We start from the raw sequence: 18,939 nt of genomic DNA, 5'->3' as shown, positions 1-18,939 counted from the left end.
TGAAAATTAAATAAATATGTAGAGTATCTATTTCTGCACCTAACATGTAATACCTGTTCAGTAAGTATTAACTATCAGACTTCTATTATTCCTGGATCCACCGTGTACCATCTCCTAGCTTATGTCTATCTTATTCCCCCAGCAGAAAGGAGGGATGACTAGACATCATTTATCAGAGATGCTCAAAAAAGGACTCCTATACAACGTAAGTAAGAAGTTGCATCATACAGCCTCCGAGATTACTTCTAATTCTGACATTCTAAGGTTCTACAATACGCTGCCCTGCATGCAGGCTATTTTTTATTAACTAGGGTCCTTTCTTCCCAGTTAAAGGGCCCAGAACAAGTCTCCTGCTTCATACAAAGTAACTAAAGAACACAGATAATGATGGTTTAATGCCCCCATTGAACACCCGGCCCTAGCCATTGATTCTTTAGCACAGCACAGGCAAAGAATGAATAACAAAAAGGAAGGAAGGAAGGAAGGAAGGAAGGAAGGAAGGAAAGTAGGAAGGGGTGCCTGGGTGGCTCGGTTGGTTAAGCGTCCGACTTCGGCTCAGGTCATGATCTCGCGGTCCGTGAGTTTGGGCCCCGGGTCAGGCTCTGTGCTGACCGCTCAGAGCCTGGAGCCTGTTTTGGATTCTGTGTCTCCCTCTCTCTGCCCCTCCCCTGTTCATGCTCTGTCTCTCTCTGTCTCAAAAATAAATAAACGTTAAAAAAAAAATTTTTTTTTAAATAAAAAATTTTTAAAAAAAGAAAAGTAGGAATAACAACTTTTCCAGAGAAAGCACCTCAAGGAACAAGTGCCATATCTTTAGAGCATGAGGATTCTTGAGGGCCAGCCATTATCCGTGTGAATTAATTCTCTACACCAACAAGCAAATCAACACCCTAAATATTCTAGATCATCAAATGAGAAAATGAAAAGTAGTGGTGATTGCTACAGAAATGTTCCAAAACAAAACTGATTCCAAAGTTGACATTCTGAATAAAAACACTGCTACAGAGAGCCCACGGGCCCAAGAAGTAATAAGCACATCTCTGGGCACGAGGGTATATCCTACTCACACACAGAAATCCTAATTTACATAAAGATACTGATCTGTAAGCAAATTGTCAATAGTTACAAATCATTCTGCATTAACCCTGTAAGGTACTAACGGTAGTTATTTCCGACTAGTGGAATTATTGGGGGTTGCTTCCTTTTACTTATTTACAGCTCCCAATTTTCCTAACATGTGGCTCTTGCAATAAGAATTTAAAATCACATAAGGCGGGGCGCCTGGGTGGCGCAGTCGGTTAAGCGTCCGACTTCAGCCAGGTCACGATCTCGCGGCCCGTGAGTTCGAGCCCCGCGTCAGGCTCTGGGCTGATGGCTCAGAGCCTGGAGCCTGTTTCTGATTCTGTGTGTCCCTCTCTCTCTGCCCCTCCCCCATTCATGCTCTGTCTCTCTCTGTCCCAAAAATAAATAAATGTTGAAAAAAAAAAATTTTTTTTTTTTTAAAATAAAATCACATAAGGCTATTTATTATCCACTGACAATCCATGACAATTGAGGCAAGAAACTATTTTAGGGGAACTCTTCACCAGGATCTGTGGATAAACCAAGTATTGACCTGCCTTTAAAATCATCCTTGCAAGGGGCGCCTGGGTGGCGCAGTCGGTTAAGCGTCCGACTTCAGCCAGGTCACGATCTCGCGGTCCGTGAGTTCGAGCCCCACGTCGGGCTCTGGGCTGACGGCTCAGAGCCTGGAGCCTGTTTCCGATTCTGTGTCTCCCTCTCTCTCTGCCCCTCCCCCATTCATGCTCTGTCTCTCTCTGTCCCAAAAATAAATAAACGTTGGAAAAAAAAAAAATTAAAATCATCCTTGCTCTCTGCCTCACACCTGAACTAATCACAACTTAGTTTCCCTCTTTACCCTTCCCACAGACCTATAGGTTTTGCCACTACAGAAAGTCAGCACCGGGTACAAAAAACACCCTCACTACTCACTTTTGCCAAGTTCCCAGAAATGGCTGCCAATTCTCTGCGATAGTGAGATTAAAAAAAAAAAAAAAGGGAAAGGAATGGTTTTTTTTTTTTAATTTTTTTTTTTTAATTTTTTTTTTCAACATTTATTCATTTTTTGGGACAGAGAGAGACAGAGCATGAACGGGGGAGGGGCAGAGAGAGAGGGAGACACAGAATCGGAAACAGGCTCCAGGCTCTGAGCCATCAGCCCAGAGCCTGACGCGGGGCTCGAACTCACGGACTGCGAGATCGTGACCTGGCTGAAGTCGGACGCTTAACCGACTGCGCCACCCAGGTGCCCCGGAATGGTTTTTAAATCAATGCTTTTGCACAAAGAGACCTCAGGCTCAGAGAAATAGCTTATTAAAAATGAAATGCTTGGGGCGCATGGGTGGCTCAGGCGGTTTGCCCGACCGACTTCAGCTCAGGTCATGATCTCATGGTCTGTGGGTTTGAGCCCCGCGTGGGCTCTGTGCTGACAGCTTGGAGCCTGGAGCCTGGAGCCTGCTTCAGATTCTGTGTCTCCCTCTCTCTCTGCCCCTTCCCCACTCATGCTCTCTGTCTCTCTCTCTGTCTCTCTCTCTCTGTCTGTCTCTCTCTCTCTCTCTCCCAAAAATGAATGTAAAACAACTAAAAAAAAAAAAAAAAACTTAAAAAAAAATGAAACGCTCTTTTTCTATATAGCTACTGAAAAACCGTAGGCTCCCTGCAATTCTCACAATAAAGAGCCTCTATGGAATCATAAAGGTCCCAAGAATAAAACTTCATTTTGGTAAACATGCATTTGGCAATGCTATTCTCCCTGCTCAGTTATTTAAAAACAAAAAACAAAACAAAACAAAACAAAAAAGGCACAGAAAATCTCAAGAGGGAAAAACAGCTTCTACCAAAGCAGGCATATTCCTCAGTCCGACAAAATAACTCAAATTCAAACCAGTTTAACTCACCAAGCATTTGTTAAGCACTTACTATACACAGAGCACCATGACAGCTGTTTATTCCTCTTTATTTTTTTTTTAATTTTTTTTAACGTTTTTATTTATTTTTGAGACAGGGAGAGACAGAGCATGAACGGGGGAGGGTCAGAGAGAGAGGGAGACACAGAATCGGAAACAGGCTCCAGGCTCTGCGCTGTCAGCACAGAGCCCGACGCGGGGCTCCAACTCCCGGACGGTGAGATCATGACCTGAGCCGAAGTCGGCCGCTTAACCGACTGAGCCACCCAGGCGCCCCTGTTTATTCCTCTTTAAACAAGTAAGACAGGATATCTGCTTTCTGAGGAATCATAACTCTAGTCTGGGAGACCCACGCTTTTAAACGAATATACGGCAGACCCAAACAAAATTAAATACAAGTTTTAATACTGCTCCGATAGTACGGGAAGGGAGAGATTAAAATAAGTTGCAAGAATTCTGTAAAAGATTCTTCACGTTCATTAAATACAAATATATTCATATGTTTAATTCAGCCACTTACCCATCTCAAACATTAAGCCCAAAATAAAGGTAGCAGGAAGGCTCAGCTACGAAAAGCAAGCATCAGAAGTGAGAGTTACACACTCAGATCCTTTGGACTAAAAATAAAACTTAAGGGACAAGCGCCTTATGACAAAGGGGATGTTTGGGAAAGCTCACCAACATCAGAAGGTCCGTACTCGGCATCTTCCTCTTCCAGCTGTCCTTACGGAGCCTCCCCTCTGCAAAAGGGAACCAGGTTTGTTTACTTCCAAAGCTTTAAACTGTCGCGTCTGCCCGCCCAGAGTCGCTAGAGCAGTCAAGAAATGGTTCTCTCCCTCCTTTGAGGGCTCAGATTTCACTCCCAGATAGGACACTCCACCCCCAGCACCGGGGCCAGCGAATGAGAACCCTGCTGGCACCGGCCTTCCCTCCCACAGCTGAGCAAACGAATCCAGGCCCAGCCTCCCACGAAGCAAGCCCCCCAGGTAGACACCCGGGGGAAACGCCCAGCCCGCCGCCAACCGGAGCCCGGGGCCCAGCCCACAAACGCAGCGGGGCGAAGAGTCGGACGGGCGCCGGGGGCAGCCCGTCCCAGCGTCCAGCCTCCTGGCCTCGTCCGCGACCCCATCCCTCCCACCCCGGAGCCCTCCCTCTCTTCGCAAGGAGCCGCAGATCCGGGCTGCCCGACGTCCGCTCCTACCTCCGCGGGACTGGGGTTTCGGAGCCCGCTCCCTATCGGCCCCGGCGCTCTCCCGCACCCACTCACGGGCCCCCCGCGCCCAGGCTCAGAACGCGCCCGCGGGCATCCGCCAGCCCCTCGCTCTGCCCGACCCTCCCTCCTCCCCCGCGCTGCCCGGCCCTGCCCTGCCCAGCCCACCCGGGAGCCCTCGGCCCCAGCTCGACCGTCCCTTTTCCGGAGCCGCAACGGCCCCCCCTGCACTCCTTTGCCCCGAGTCCGCCTCCCCGCTCCTCCCCTCAGCCTCTCCCTCTCGCCGGCCCGGCTCCTCCTCACCACGCGACAGACTCGCGGGGCGGCGGAGCGCGGGCTCCCCCTGCAGCCGCTGCCGCCGAGATTGGAGGTCCCACCGCCGGCGGCCCCGCCCCTCCCCGCCCGGAAATGGCTCCCCAGCCCCGGCGTGCGCGGCGCCGGCGTCGGGCGCGCGCACGTCCCGGCCCGGAGACCCGCCTCCCCTCCGGGCCCCCCCGCCCTGCGCGCCGCCTGCTGGCCAGACAGAGGCCAGCACCAGGGCCCTGGGCGGGGGAGGTGCGACCCGCTGGAGGCAGAGGGTCCGCAACTTCTCCTTAAGGCTAGACGTTGGTTATAAAAACGAACTTCCGGGTCACATTTGGTCATTTGGAGGCCCTGGAGAGTCAGCCTGCCGAGCACTGTACAGGTTGATCCAAGGCAACCACTCAAAATGTGTCTTTAGAGAGACCTTTGGGATTTTAATAGGTGACTCAGAGATTTGCCCCTTCTCCCTTCATTTCCAGGTGAAATAGCTAAGTGTCAAATACATTTTGCATGACTTACCCACGACACTAATACAGCAGAATCAAAGGCACCACAGTTACATGTAACTGACAGCGATCGGCATATGGTATTTTTCTGCAACCGATTTTTAAAATGACCCCTAGGCGGAATCTTGAAATTTTAACAAAGATGACACCAATCGAGGGTACCCAATTCCATCCCCTTGCAAATGTCTTCCTGACGCTAACTTAGGGTGGCATCACCGCCATCGTTACTCCTCCAGTGCTCTCAAGGATGAAATCCCTTATCGCCCGGCCTTTCTCTGCACACCCCCTCAGCATTTCCCAAACTCCCAGCCAGAATGGTGAAGCCTCTGAAAGAGTCAAGCAAGTTATCCCTGGGCTTCCTCGCCCTCAGCCCCACCCCATCAGAAGTCCGAGGTACGTCTGCCTTTCAGAGCTCCTGCATCAGGCACTGACACCCCCAGACCCTTACCGCTCTTGCTGCTGTCTCCCAGCAGACTCGCATTCTCAGCGTCGGAGGGTCAGAAAAATGTCCTGGGACCTCCAGCCGATGCCTACCCATCAAGAGTTACTTTGAGATTCCAGGCACGTTCTCCCCACACACCCCCCACTTCCACCCCTGTGTTTTATTTCTTCTTCACATCCCAGGATCTGCTCTCCCTGGTCTCTTTCTTAGCTGCCACCTCTCATCCTTTACTCTAAAATCTCTGTGCCAGCTGACTGGAGGACAGGGTCCATCTCTGGTTCCTCCCCACACCTCTGTGGTGCGACTTCACTGCTCCTCACGCATCGTGAACGGTCTGTTCATTCTTCCCAGATGAACCAACCAATTCGGCCTCATTGACTAATCCTTATTGTTGTGGACTAAATGTTTGTCCCCCCCCCCAAAAAAAAATTCGTATGTTGAAGCCCTAACCCCCAACGTGGTGGTGAGGCTTCTGGGAAGTCATTGGGTTAGATGAGATCATGAGGGCAGAGCCCCGGCAAGGGGATTAGTGTCCTTCCAAGAAAAGGAAGAGACACCAGAGCTCTCTCGCTCTCCAATCACATACAAAGAGGAGGTCACTTGAGCACATGATGCCATGGCAGCAGTTTGCAAGCCAGAAAGAGGCTCCTCACCCAAAACTGAACCTGCCAGCACCTTTATCTTGCATTGTGTTCTAACAGCCCGAGCTGAGTAAGAAACTTATTTTGCCAAGAACTATGATAGGCACCTTCACATCCGGGGCCCTGTTTGTGTCCTAACTTGCCCAGATCAGGCGACTCCCATCATCTCCCAACTTGTAAACAAGGGTGCCAAGGCTCAGAGAAGAGAAGTGATCACTCAGAAGACACACAGAAGCATGGGGTAGAGTTGGATGGCAAGTGAAAGCCCCAGATTTTGTAGGGAGAAACTAAAATATGCTGGCTGATTTATTAAGCTCAAAGAATGTTAGAGGGAGAGGAACCTTCCCCTATTTGCCAGCACAACCCCATAGTATACGTATGAAGAAACCAAGGACCAGAAAGGAACTTGACTCTTGGAAGTTCCTTGCAGAGCACAGAAGTTGTATCTGTGTGTGTGTGTGTGTGTGTGTGTGTGTGTGTGTGTGTGAGACAGAGAGAGACAGAGAGACAGACAGAGAGAGAGAGACTTCAGACCCCCTGCTCCTCTACCCCACACTCCCCTTAACTATACAATAACATCAGGGATTACAAGAGAAACATCAAGTAGAAAGCTGCTAAAGATAAAAGATGCATGGGGATTAAGGGAGATAATTTCAGCTTTCACAGGGGAATCACATTATACCAAAATGGAACAAAATCCCCACTGCCTATCGACCTCACATGTCCTAGCTATACTGATGGGCCCTTGGGAGAAAGCAAGAGGAATGAGAACAAAGATATAAATAAAAGAGGGAATTACAGTGGCGAGGGAAGAGGGATGTGAAAAAAGAAGAGGGGGCTCAAGAAGGGACACAGGCAGTTTTGCTTCCCCTCTGCCCCCATCAGACACTCCCACAGTAGGGGCTTCGCTAGGAGAGGCTTCGCTGGCTGGTGGGAGACAGAGGTGGGGTGACTTCCACACCCAGAGTGTGGTTTCCCAAGGAGCACCACTGGCATCACCTGGAAGCTTGCTAGAAATGCTGGATCTTGGAACCCCACTCCAGAAGACTGAATCCGAGGGTACATTTAAACAAGACCCCCTGGTGATAGACATACACCATACAGTTTGAGAAGTACTTTCCAGGATGCCCTGCTTGCAGAGAAAGCATGGTGTTTTTATTAAGACCGTATGTTTGGGACGGCTTAAGGGGGGTGGTGAATATTTAGAGGGGTGAGGAGGAGAACTAATGCTCCCCACGTTGGCCTTTGGTGGCGTCATGGTGCCTTCCAGGATAACAAACACTTGGGAGGGACTGGGAATATCTAGGGGGAACCAGGTGAGGGACGGAAATTCATGCTGATGACGGAGGGCTTGGGGTGCCAGGGGGCAGAGTGAGAAGAAATATGGTCTGGGATTTTTTTTTTTCCCTACACGGCTTCTTTCAAAACAATTCTTGCCAGCAAATCTGGTTCTCTTAAAATGACAGCTCTCCATGGCCAAGTTAGTGACAGCCTTCCCCCCATCCATGAGGACACATGCCCCACTCCAAAACGCAGGAACATGCTACCCATGACTCCATTCCTGTCCCTGACACCTCCCCTCCCAACTGGGGACCTTCTGTGGAAGCTCACCTCAAGACAGGGCTGTGGGCAGATGTCCTCGTAGCTTCGGAACCCCTCCTGGAAAGGAAGGGCCCACAGGAAAGCCCCCCGCAGGACCTCTGTTCATGGAGTCTAAAATGCCCTCCCCAAGGAGAGGTGGGAAACTAGGCAAGAGCAGCAGATTGGGGTGACACAACGGAACCAGCCAACACAAACAGAAGTGGCCTTGAGAAGAAGGAGGGCTAAGGGCCAGCCAGACATGGGAGCACCTGAGGCCGGGAGCACTCTGTGCCCAGAGGTTGCCGCTCTGGGACAGACTGCAAGGTGCAGTGGGCCACTGAGGTACATGTCCCAGGTGCCAAAAGTCAGAGCGGCCGAGCCCTGAGAAACAAGAGTCATTTCCCAAGGAAGCCCGCTTTTCCTGAGGAAGCCACCCATTGCCGTCTAGGCTGCGTGATCACTCCTAGCAAAGCATCAAGACCAGAGTGGCTGCTTATCAGAAAGCAAACAAATACGAACTTCCTGGGGCAGAAGGAAACCAGCTGGGGCTGTGCTGACAAAATGGCTTTGAAGGCAGGCAGAGCGGCTTCCACCCAGAGATTACTGCTTGGCCTCAGACAACTCAGTCTGCTGGGCTGAGCCTGGGCTTCCTCGGCTGTCAAACAAGGGTTAATAGCATCTACCCCAGGGCTGTGGTGGTACCTCGGGAGGGGAACATGTGTACCCAACACAGGCCCAGACCCACAAGAGGGACCCAAGAACATCAGTTTAATCTGAACCACGCATGTCTAGGATGAACTCAGTTGAGATCCAAATCTGGGCTCTGTGACTGGCTAAACCAAGCCCAGCCCCCTCACCGTGTTGCTCTTGGCCTCGCTTCCTTCCCCACCGGGACCCCATCCTCATGGTTGGTCAGTCCTTCTAAAGTTCCCCTTGCCCCATATGGGCACCCTAGGCCTTATCAAGTCTTGTCCAAGAGCCTCAGATCTATTTGTTCCTACAGGTTTTGTTCTTGGTAGACCAGTTCGTCTCAAATCAACCAGACCTCACGCTCTCTGGTTATGGGGATTACAAAATATATTTGTTACAATCAGGGGGTGTACCGACCTACGCATATAATTCTCTCCCAATGCAGTACAGTGACCTAATTTTAAAAGTGAAAGCCAGGGGCGCCTGGGTGGCTCAGTCGGTTGAGTGGCCGACTTCGGCTCAGGTCATGATCTCACGGTCCGTGGGTTCGAGCCCCGCGTCAGGCTCTGTGCTGAAAGCTCGGAGCCTGGAGCCTGTTTCAGATTCTGTGTCTCCCGCTCTCTGACCCTCCCCCGTTCATGCTCTGTCTCTCTCTGTCTCAAAAATAAATAAATGTTAAAAAAAAAAAAAAGTGAAAGCCAGGATCATGAAATCATACATGAAATTGGCAGATACGTGGACTTACAATGGATAAGCAGGTTTTTAAGAGAAAAGAGTAATTGTTTGAATATTGCCGCGTTTCCTTTGTTGACATTTGAAAAAAAAAAAACAAAGGGCTAAATCAGGATCCTTGTAGAACTACCTACAATCATTGTGACCTGGAAAGCTACAAATGCACACCAGTACCGAGGTGTTGTCTCAGGGACTCAAACACTGTTAGCGGCCCTGCCATGGGTGATGTGATTTTCCAAAATGGTGGATTAGGAGTTGTAAAGTTTCAGGCAAGGTAGGACAACTCACATGCAACTTTCCACATGGTGGCTGCACTTCAGGAACCATGTATAATAAAATCATGGGGTTTTGGGGGGGGAGGGAGAGAGAGCATGTGTGAGAGAGAGAGAGAGAGAGAGAGAGAGAGAGAGCTCATGCATGAGCAAGGGAGGGGCAGAGAAAGAGGAAGAGAGAGAATCCCGAGCAGGCTCCATGCTGTCAGAGTAGAACCCAACATGGGGCTCGATGTCACGAACCATGAAATCATGACCTGAGGCAAAATCAAGAGTCGGACACTCAACTGACTGAGCCACCCAGGTGCCCCTAATAAAACCATGTTTTCAAAGAAATCTACTCCTCACATGAAAGTGACATTGGGTTTTTGGCTCATGTGACCGTGACCTGGTTTTTTACCTACATGAACATTCTGGCAAAATGTCAAAACGATGTGCAGGACCCAGGGGCAATTCTTCACTGTGAGGGGCTGCCCTTGCAATGTCTGTGTGGCAAGATCGCTATCCTCATCATGTGACAAGCAAAATTTTTAAATTTGCAGGATGCCCCCTTGGAAGCTGAGCCGACCCACTGAGACCTGCCACCGTGGACTGAGGCCAGGAATGCACTTGAGCACAAGCCTCATTTTATTATCTGCGGCTGAGTATCTGTCAAGCTAAAAGGGACTTGAGCACTGACCAGGCCCAGCCTCCCCAGGTAGCATTGCATGTCGGAATCTCCAAGAACCTTTTCGAAATCCACATGTCAGGGCTTTCCTGCAGACCCAGTGAATGGGGAGTGGGGCCCAGACATCTGTATTTTGAACACTCCCAGATGAGAGGTGCCATGTTCTACCCATTCTCATCAGCTTCTATGCCTTGATCCCACAGCTAGTGAAGACTGAACCTAGAATTCCTGACATTTCAGCTCCAGGAGCCCAGGCTCTGGAAATGTAATGAAATGTATGGGTTCTTGTGCCAGCTTTGGGACTCGGGCGCTGTGTGGCCTCGGATGAACCGTTTACCCTCTCTGGGTCTCAATGTTCTCACCTCAAAATTGGGTACAGAGGGGAAGCTACAGTCCAACTCTGGCAGTCTAGAATTCTCTCTGCCTCACTTTGGTTCTACTTCCCAGAGGCCTCTGTGTGGAAACTCCACCTCTCTGTCCCCAGGTTCCCGGCAAGGGCCCTCCATCATGCAGTGACTTGGTTGCGGTGGGTGTCTGTCCCAGTCCTGAGCTCAGGGTGAGCAGTGTGGCCAGAATGCCCAAGGAGGCCAGGCCCCCTCCCCGTCTCCCAGCAGTGTTGACACAGATAGGGTACAAGGAAGAGGTCCAGGTAATACAAGTCCGGTGTAAACAGAGGACTAAGGGGGTAATTATGAGCGTTGGCCCGTGGTTACTCCTTTCCTGGCCCCGCAGAACCAGCTCCCAGGCTGACTCACTCAGAGGAGCTCTGGATTTACACTGAGCTCAGGGTCAGCGGAGGAGGGGAGAACGTCCATCCCCACAAGCAAATAAAAACCTTGGGGGTTAGAAACAGAGTTAAAGTAATTTTCTCTAGTAGGTTAAAAAAAAAAAACTTTATATTTATATTTGAGAGAGAGAGAGAGAGAGCACAAGCAGGGGCAAAGCAGAGAGGGAGGGAGACAGAGAATCCAAAGCAGGCTCCAGGTTCCAAGCTGTCGGCACAAAGTCCTACATGGGGCTCAAACTCACAAACCAAGAAATCCTGACCTGAGCCGAAGTCAGATGCTTACCGACTGAGCCACCCAAGCGCCCCTCTCTAGCAGGCTTTCAAAAAACTAAGGGCAGTCATTCTCCATGCCCAGGGGGGTTGGCCTGGCTGAGGGACCAAGGAGAGCTTGAGCTGAGTGCACAGGATGAACGGGAGTTAACCAGACAGAGAGGAAGAGACAGAGTGTTCTGGCCGAGGACACTGTATGTGCCAAGGCCCAGTGGCAGGGACAAAAAGGCCGGTGTGGCCAGAGAGACAAGAGGAAGAGGGAGGACAGGGAGAGGCCGGGGTGCAGGTCAGTAGGGACAGTTGTGTAGGGCAAGTGCACAGCCGCACCTTCAGGGACCCGAGCAGGTGAAGTGACTGCCTCTGGCTCATTCATTCACTCATTCATTCATTCAAATGCTAGGTGACAGTATCCTGGGCAGGGGATGTTTCACTGAACGGAACAAAGATCTCTTTCCTAGCATGACTCAGAGTCTAGTGGAAGGAGTCAGACAAATAAATGTAATAAGTAAACTACAACAGTTCGGTAGAAAGTGCCCAGGACGGAGCAAAGAAAATAAATAAATAAAATAAAAGCTGAGTGTGGGAAACCGAAACTGTGGGGCATGAGGCAGGGTGTCATGGGCGCCGCAGTTGTAAGCAGATTGGGAGAATAGGCCCAACGTTTCCATTTTTCAAGGTAAGTTATAAATCCAGACTTTTTTGGTAAAATCTCTCAATGTTAAAATCGTGATGTCCTGGGAGCCTGCTGGAGTCAGCAGTTACTTTCTTCTCTTTGCTAGGACTCCTGTAGTGCCTTTAGCACCCGGAGAGACAGAGCCCAGTTACAGGGCCGGTCACTGCCCCAAAGAAGCCACATTCAGAGACTACCAGTGATGCCTTCAGCCTTGTGTGGAGAGCTCTTCCTGTTTTCTCAGGTGCCCAAGCGATTTCGAAGTCCCTGTCCCTTGGGGCAGACACGGAGGAGCTGGCCACAACCCGCTGCTCGCCCAAGTTCTGCCGGGAAGACTGTTGCTCCAGAGAAGCGCCCTCCCTGGAGCAGAAAGGACGCGCGGTGCTGACACCCAAGCACACTCCTGACCCCTCTGGGCACTGGGGACACAGATGCAACATACAGATCACTCTTTATTCTCCGTTAGCAACAGGAAACAGCATGAATTCCGGACAAAAGGGGCTCAAAAACGCTGAAGGACCAGGTCGTTTTTTCTTGTTGCAATTTCCATAATTCATCTCGTGACCATGATGTAACTTGCTGAATCACCCCGGTTTGTTAATTCCCGCTTTCCTCCCCCTGAGAGAGAGAGAGAGAGAGAGAGAGAGAGAGAGACAGAATCTGTAGTTGTATGGTGGTTGTCAAGAGATCTAAAAGGCCTTTATAAAGGGGAATGTGACCGAGGAACTCCCAGAACATTGGGCAACTTATCCAAACGTCTTGAAGTTTTGTCTTTTAATTGAAATATACCCCATGGACACACAAGTCCACAAATCAAAGTCAAGCTTCATGAATCTTCAGGGAGTCAACAGCCGTATTCAGCACCTCTACTAAGGAAAAGGGCGTTGCCAATTCGATTGTTTTTTATTTTTATTTAATTAATTAATTATTTATTTAATCTTTCTTTCTTTCTTTTTTTTTTTTTATGGGCAGATATCCAATATTTATTGGTGGTAATATTCCAAGTTCAAAATATGGTAATTATATCCATATTAACCTACAAATTTAATGCAATTCTAAAAAAAAATTCCAGCATGTAATGTTGATTTATTTCTGAGACAGAGAGAGACAGAGCATGAGCAGAGGAGAGACAGAGACAGAGGGAGACACAGAATCTGAAGCAGGCTCCAGGCTCTGAGCTGTCAGCACACAGCCCGACGCGGGGCTCGAACCCACAGACTGCAAGTCCACAAACTGAGCCGAAGTCAGCCACTCAACCGACTGAGCCACCCAGGCGCCCCTCGATTGTTTCTTAAATGAAAGCAACTGAGGCTGGGGGCGAATGTTCAGCTTCCTGTCTGAGGCCACAGGGCCCCGTAGGATGAAGCACTTTTATCTTTATCCAAATATCAGCAAGCAGACATTGAAGTCATTTTAATCAGGGGGCTGGTTGTATCACATTTGGGTCTTAAATCAGTCCCTCTGCACTCTGTGGAGAATGGCTAGCTGCAGGTACAAACGGACAGACTAGTTCCAAGGCTTCTGCGTTCATCTAGGCAAGGAGTAGAGCTGGTCGGTTCCAGGGAAGGACAAGGGTTGCTGGGGCCATAGCCCAGGCTATGTGGAAAGCACTTACCTGGTAAGTCTTCCATAAATGGCAGCCCATCGCAATAATCATCTATCAGTAGATGTACTGATCTATCTGTGAGGTTAGATTGTACCTGGAGAAGATGACCTTCTCTTCTAGAGAAGATGGGTGCTTGGACTGATGAGATCGTACTGGAGTAGGGTGGGCCCCTAAGCCAGGGTGACAGAGGTCTTTCGAAAGGGGGAGATCTGGACACAGACACGCACATAGGGAGAATGCCACGAAGAAGATGGAGACAGAGGTCGAGACGATGCTTTTCCAACCCAAAGAACACCAAAGATTGCCAGCAAACCACTAGCCGAGGGGAGAGGCATGGGCCAGATTCTTCCTCCCAGCACTCAGAAGGAACCAGTGCTGCTGACAGCTTGATCTCAGATTTCTAAGTCTCCAGAACTACGAGACAGGGTCTGTCATTCAAGCCACCCAGTTTCTGGTCCCGTGGTGCAGCAGCCCTAGCAAATTAACACACTGAGATTCCCAAACTCAACTCAAACTTCGGTGGGTTGACACGGGCGGCATGGGAAGGGCGGGGTGACCTATCCATTCCTAGTAACCTCATGTCCCCTCTGAGCCAAGTGTCAGAACAATGGTCGGAGACGGGGAGCCCCCAGTAGCCCTCGGGTCCACTGCTGGCTGGTGGGCCAAAGCAGCCTGAAGCTAATCCTTGGGGCGACTGCTACATTTAGCCTTGGGGGCATACAGCAACACCTGCCACTTCCGAATGTTCCAGGAGGTGCTGCAAAGGAAACCGCTCGCTCGGACATAGTTCAGATGTCCACTCTGACTGTCCACTCCTCGTGTATCTCAAGAATTGCAAAAATTTAAACTATGTCCATTGGCTGCCCTTCAAACATCTAAGTCAAGGCTCCCTGGGTATTGCATCATGGTAGACCCAATTAAGCTCATTTCATTCGAATATTCTTACAAGTCTCTCCAGTACACAAATCATTCCAGTCCTTTGAAGCGAGTTGTTTATCGCTAATAAGCCTACCCTCCACCGGAGTTCGCCCCCTCCAGGGAAGCCATACAAAGTTTCTAGCTGGGAACGGAAAGCCCTGAGGGGATTTCCCAGTGTTGTCTCAGGACACAACCTTACAACCATAAAAAACAAGTCCAAACCAAGGTCTCCCGGCAGAGAATCAGTTACAGTATAGGCGCGAACAAGGGTCCGCGAAGGCTGCCGGGGCCATAGCCCAGGCTGTGTGGAAAGCACCTGCCCGGTAAGTCTTCCATAAATGGCAGCCCATCGCAATAATCATCTGTCAATAGATGCACTGATCTGCGAGTTAGCTTACCTCTGGAGAAGATGACTTCAAAGGGAAGACACCATACAAAGTTCAGTCAACGGAATGCTTTTCTTGAACTTGGCCCACAAGGCCCCTTACGATCAGTCTCTGCCTCTCTTCACCGTCATCTCCCCCACTTCTACCCCACACCGAGACTTTATTTCCCAGACATCGAGTGCCCGCATAGCTTATCATCCAACCCGGGACACTTTTGAGGCCGAGGACACATGAAATTTTCTGGGACAACAGGTGGAAACTGAACTGTTTGGCCCAATCTGGGCCTTCTGGTCTCATCAGCTGTGTGGAACTACTTAGAGTTCCTGCGACATGCCTCCGGCTCTCGTATCCCCAGACTTTTGCACACGCTCTCTCTTCTCAGAATATCTCTCCTCCCTGCTCTACTGTCTATAACCCATCCCTCCGTGGAGCCTTCCCCAAGACCCCTAGGTGGGCTTGGGCTCTCCTTCCCTGTATCTCCACTGTCCCCAGCACTTAGCACATTCTATCTCCACTTCCCTGACTCCCCACAAGACCTGTAGCCTCCATTTTTTTTTTTAAAGTTTATTTATTTTGAGAGAGAGACAGAGAGCGTGCGCAAGCGGCACATGCATGAGCATGAGCAGGGGGAGGGCAGAGAGAGGGGGTGAGAGAGAATCTCAAGCAGGCTCTGTGCTGTCAGTGCGGGGCCAGATGCGGGGCTCGAACTCACGAACCGTGAGATCATGACCTGAGCTGAAATCGAGAGACGGACGCTTAATCGACTGAGCCACCCGGGTGCCCCCAAGACACCTCTTGAAGACATCTTTGTATGCTCTAGTCCATTCCATGCTGTAGGTACTCAATAGGTATCTAGTCAATGATTTTATAATTAGCCTGGACAAGAGGTAGATGTGTCCACTAGCTTCATTTGTCTGGAGGGTTGTGATCACAAGGAAGACCTACGTTTGCTTTATGAGACCCTAAGGGAAGAACAAGAATACCAACCGGAAGCCTCATGGAAATATATTTCAGCTCAGCATTAAGAAGAGCTTTGCCGCCCAACAGGACTACACAAAATAAACAGGGAGCCTCGAGCAGTAGAGAGCTTTCTGTCACCAGAGCTGTTTTATTGACAAATTCTGGCGCACGCTTGGTAGGAATCTTGAGGCAAGGATTCGGGCATGTAGTGGGTGAATGGCCTAAATAACTACGTTATGCTCCATGATTCATCCATTCATTTATTCAACTAGTATTTACTGACCAGGGATTGCACCAGGAACCCAACGAATCCACACAGAACAAACACACCCATGTAACCACCGTGCAGAGTGGCGGCCTATGCGAGCCGATGGATAAGGCAGATTTGGCCTCCGACCCGGCGGCGAAGAAATAGACATAATTGAATGAGTTATTGGGTGTCAAAAGGGAGTGTGAGGGGACAACTTGGGGTGGGAGTCAGAGAGACACTTAGCTTGCAAAAGGATGAATATAGGAAGCTTGTGTGGTCCCATGACCTTAGATGTCTCTAGAGGGCTCAGGCTTCTTTTCTCTTCTGTGATGCCTGCTCTTCCAGTTGGGTGACCTTCTTGAGTGCTGGCTTAGGCCAGTCTATACCTGTCAGCTCCGGAGCTGTGAGTCCTGCTCAGCTGACAGGTAACCAGGTAACTTTGATCATCCCAGGGGAACCATGTGTGGTCTTTAGTTACACCCCTTCTCTCCTCCCCTCTTCTCTGAAAGACCACCAGAAGGCTAGTCACACAGACTTGGAGACAACAGAGGCACAGGCAATGCCATGGCGGGTGCACCCCAAGAGCCTGGCCGACTCTCCGTTTCACGGGTAGCCATCAAAGCACCCAGTGGGACTGGCCACAGTCCAGAGCTCCACATACAAAACAGAAAAGACACAGCAGGTGAGCCAAGAGGCATGTGACCCCGGGACTTTCTCCCGCACTGATGGGGGACAGCACTAGGGTAACACAGCAGCTATTCGTGAAATGTTCACATGATTTGGGTAAACAATAATCTAAAAAAAATACCATGCCCCAAGTCTTCACTATGGGCCAGGCACTGTGCTGAGTGATTATAGATGCATTATCTTATTTAGGGATTGAACGGCCCCATAAGGGGCAGAATTATTATGTTTACATTACAGAAGAGGAACCTGAGGTCTACAGGTTGTCAAAACTTATCTGAGATCACATAGCCAGGAGATGGCAGGCCCAAGGGTCTCTGGAGCCTGTGTTTGTGGCCTCTGTTCTGTGGACCTTACGTGGCGATAAATGAAAGCCCAACAAGGCAGAAAGGGTCAAAATGAGCTCTCCTGTTTGAACTCCAGAAGTCAGTGAGTAAGCCCTCAGCAGGACGGGGATCCAAAACTGAGTTCAAGGCCTGGGCAACGTCAAAAGAAAAATAATGAACCAGAAAAAAAATGTTTTCTTACTTATGTTACAAAGGGATAACTTCTAATATATAAATGCATATATTCATATAAGGACTAACAAACAGAAGAAGTGGATAAAAGATATGAACAGAAATCACACAAAAGAAGTATCCAAATAGCATTTAGGCATAGGAAAAGATGCCCAATCTGACTAGAGAAAATGCAAATTAAAGCCGAACTAAGGCAGCATTCATCTCCGGCAAACTTGAAAAATGTGTGGGATGCAGCTATTGTGGCCTTAAATGTAGCATGGATTTGAAAAGAAGGAAACCGAAGGTCAATGACGTAAGTATCCCTATCAAGAAATTATAAAAGGAACACAAGGCCCAAAGAAACTCCCTAAAAAATGGAGTTTTTTAAGGAAAAAAAAAACTCACAAAAATAATAACCCTTGGCCGGATGAATCAAGGAAAAACAAAAGAGAAAGAAAGAGAGAATGAACAAATCCGGTCCAATATCAGGAATGAAAAAGCAGGCCTCACCATACCCCCTGGAGACAATGCAAAGGTACGGCCTATGCTGCCAACTTGAAAATTTCTGGAGAAATTCCTCACAAAACACAATGGAAGCCAACACCGAAATGACAGAGATGTTAGAACGATCCGATGAAGATTTTATAGCAGCCATGATAAAAAATATTGTTTCCGTGAGCACTTAGAAACACATTTACAATAAAGGCGGGTGGGGATAGAAAGCTGTAGCAAAGAAATAGAAGCTATAAAGAACAAAGTGGCAATTTTAGAAATCGTATAAACATTTGTAGCACCTGTCACTAAGGACTTCTCTCATCATTAATGTCCTCATCTACGGGGCTAACTGAGATAACCCATCTGAAAAGATGATCACGGGGCTTGGCACATAGCAAGTGCTCTATAAAAGGTTATATTGCTCCTCTTATAACTGAGGCATCCAGGCAGGAGGGCTAAACTTCAAAGCATTTCCAGGCAGACAGACCTTCCTGTGTTGGATGCTCTAAAAAGACGCGACTAGAAGCAAGTTTGGGAACAACCTTACCGAACAGTGCATTCCCTGAGGTATTCCCTCCACAGCAGGCAGCTGCAATCTGCCTGCAGGCCTGGTGTTTGGTCCTGAAGAATACAATGGAAGGGGTGGAAGGGGAAGGGGGGCTTTAGATCCCCCCAAGTGAGCTGGAAGCAGCAGGGAGGGGCCGGGCAGGAGGGAAGAAAGCTTTGTCTTTTTTTCAAACACAGTATATTGTTTATCGCAATAGTAGCCAGGATTCCCAGGAGGGTGGAAGAGGGGGCTTGCAGAATGGTTTCAAAGGGGTCCCCTCATTCCTGCAGAGACAGGCCCCGGAAAAGCCATACTTATAAGGAGACCATCGTGACCTGTATGGATGGAGAAGCACTGGGGGGCAAGGAACAGATCAGGGACTACCCCACCAGTGGTCAGCACCCTCGGCTGGGAGGGGCAGAACTTTTGAAAGAGTCGGGTCTGTCTCTAGCTTTCCTCCTTCCTTTTTTTCTTGGAAGAAGACGACACAGCATCAGGTACTTTCCCTTAGTTTACAGAACCTGTTTGCCCCTGCCAGTGTCTGATCTCCTCACACCCATATAGACTGAGGGATAGCCTCGTCTGATTTTACGGACGTACAAGTTGAGCCTCAGAGCAATCAAGTGAATTACCCAAGGTAGTCCTCAGACTAAGGACCCATCCCACCTATATACTATCCCTAGGGGCGCCCGGGTGGCTCAGTCGGTTAAGCCTCTGCCTCTGGCTCGGGTCACGATCTCACAGTTCGTGAGTTCGGGCCCCGCATCGGGCTCTCTGCTGTCTGTGCGGAGCCCGCTTCAGATCCTCTGACCCCCTCTCTCTGCCCCTGCCCCACTCACACACGCGTGTTTTTTGT

General features: G+C 49.5%; 1 protein-coding gene across 6 annotated transcripts in view; it reads right to left on the bottom strand.

Annotated features, from left to right (window-relative positions):
• The window catches only part of SGPL1 (sphingosine-1-phosphate lyase 1), a 76,194-nt gene that overhangs the window by 55,960 nt on the left and 1,295 nt on the right, over nt 1–18,939 (bottom strand). The window contains exons 1-2 of one of the 6 annotated variants that reach the window (XM_047824432.1): nt 4,480–4,578; nt 3,645–3,706 (exon numbers count right to left, since the gene is read on the bottom strand). In XM_047824432.1, the coding sequence (XP_047680388.1) occupies nt 3,645–3,671 (27 nt within the window). In that variant the 5' untranslated portion in view covers nt 3,672–3,706; nt 4,480–4,578. Of the gene's footprint in view, nt 1–3,644; nt 3,707–4,167; nt 4,187–4,344; nt 4,395–4,479; nt 4,579–18,939 lie in introns of those variants that run through there. The other 5 variants (XM_047824434.1, XM_047824433.1, XM_047824430.1 and 2 more) reach the window with 5 other exon arrangements.

The sequence above is a fragment of the Prionailurus viverrinus genome, chromosome D2 (genome assembly GCF_022837055.1).
Source record: "Prionailurus viverrinus isolate Anna chromosome D2, UM_Priviv_1.0, whole genome shotgun sequence".
NCBI lineage: Eukaryota > Metazoa > Chordata > Mammalia > Carnivora > Felidae > Prionailurus > Prionailurus viverrinus.
Note: the sequence above shows the minus strand (reverse complement) of the source record. Positions and strands in the feature narration are given on the sequence as shown.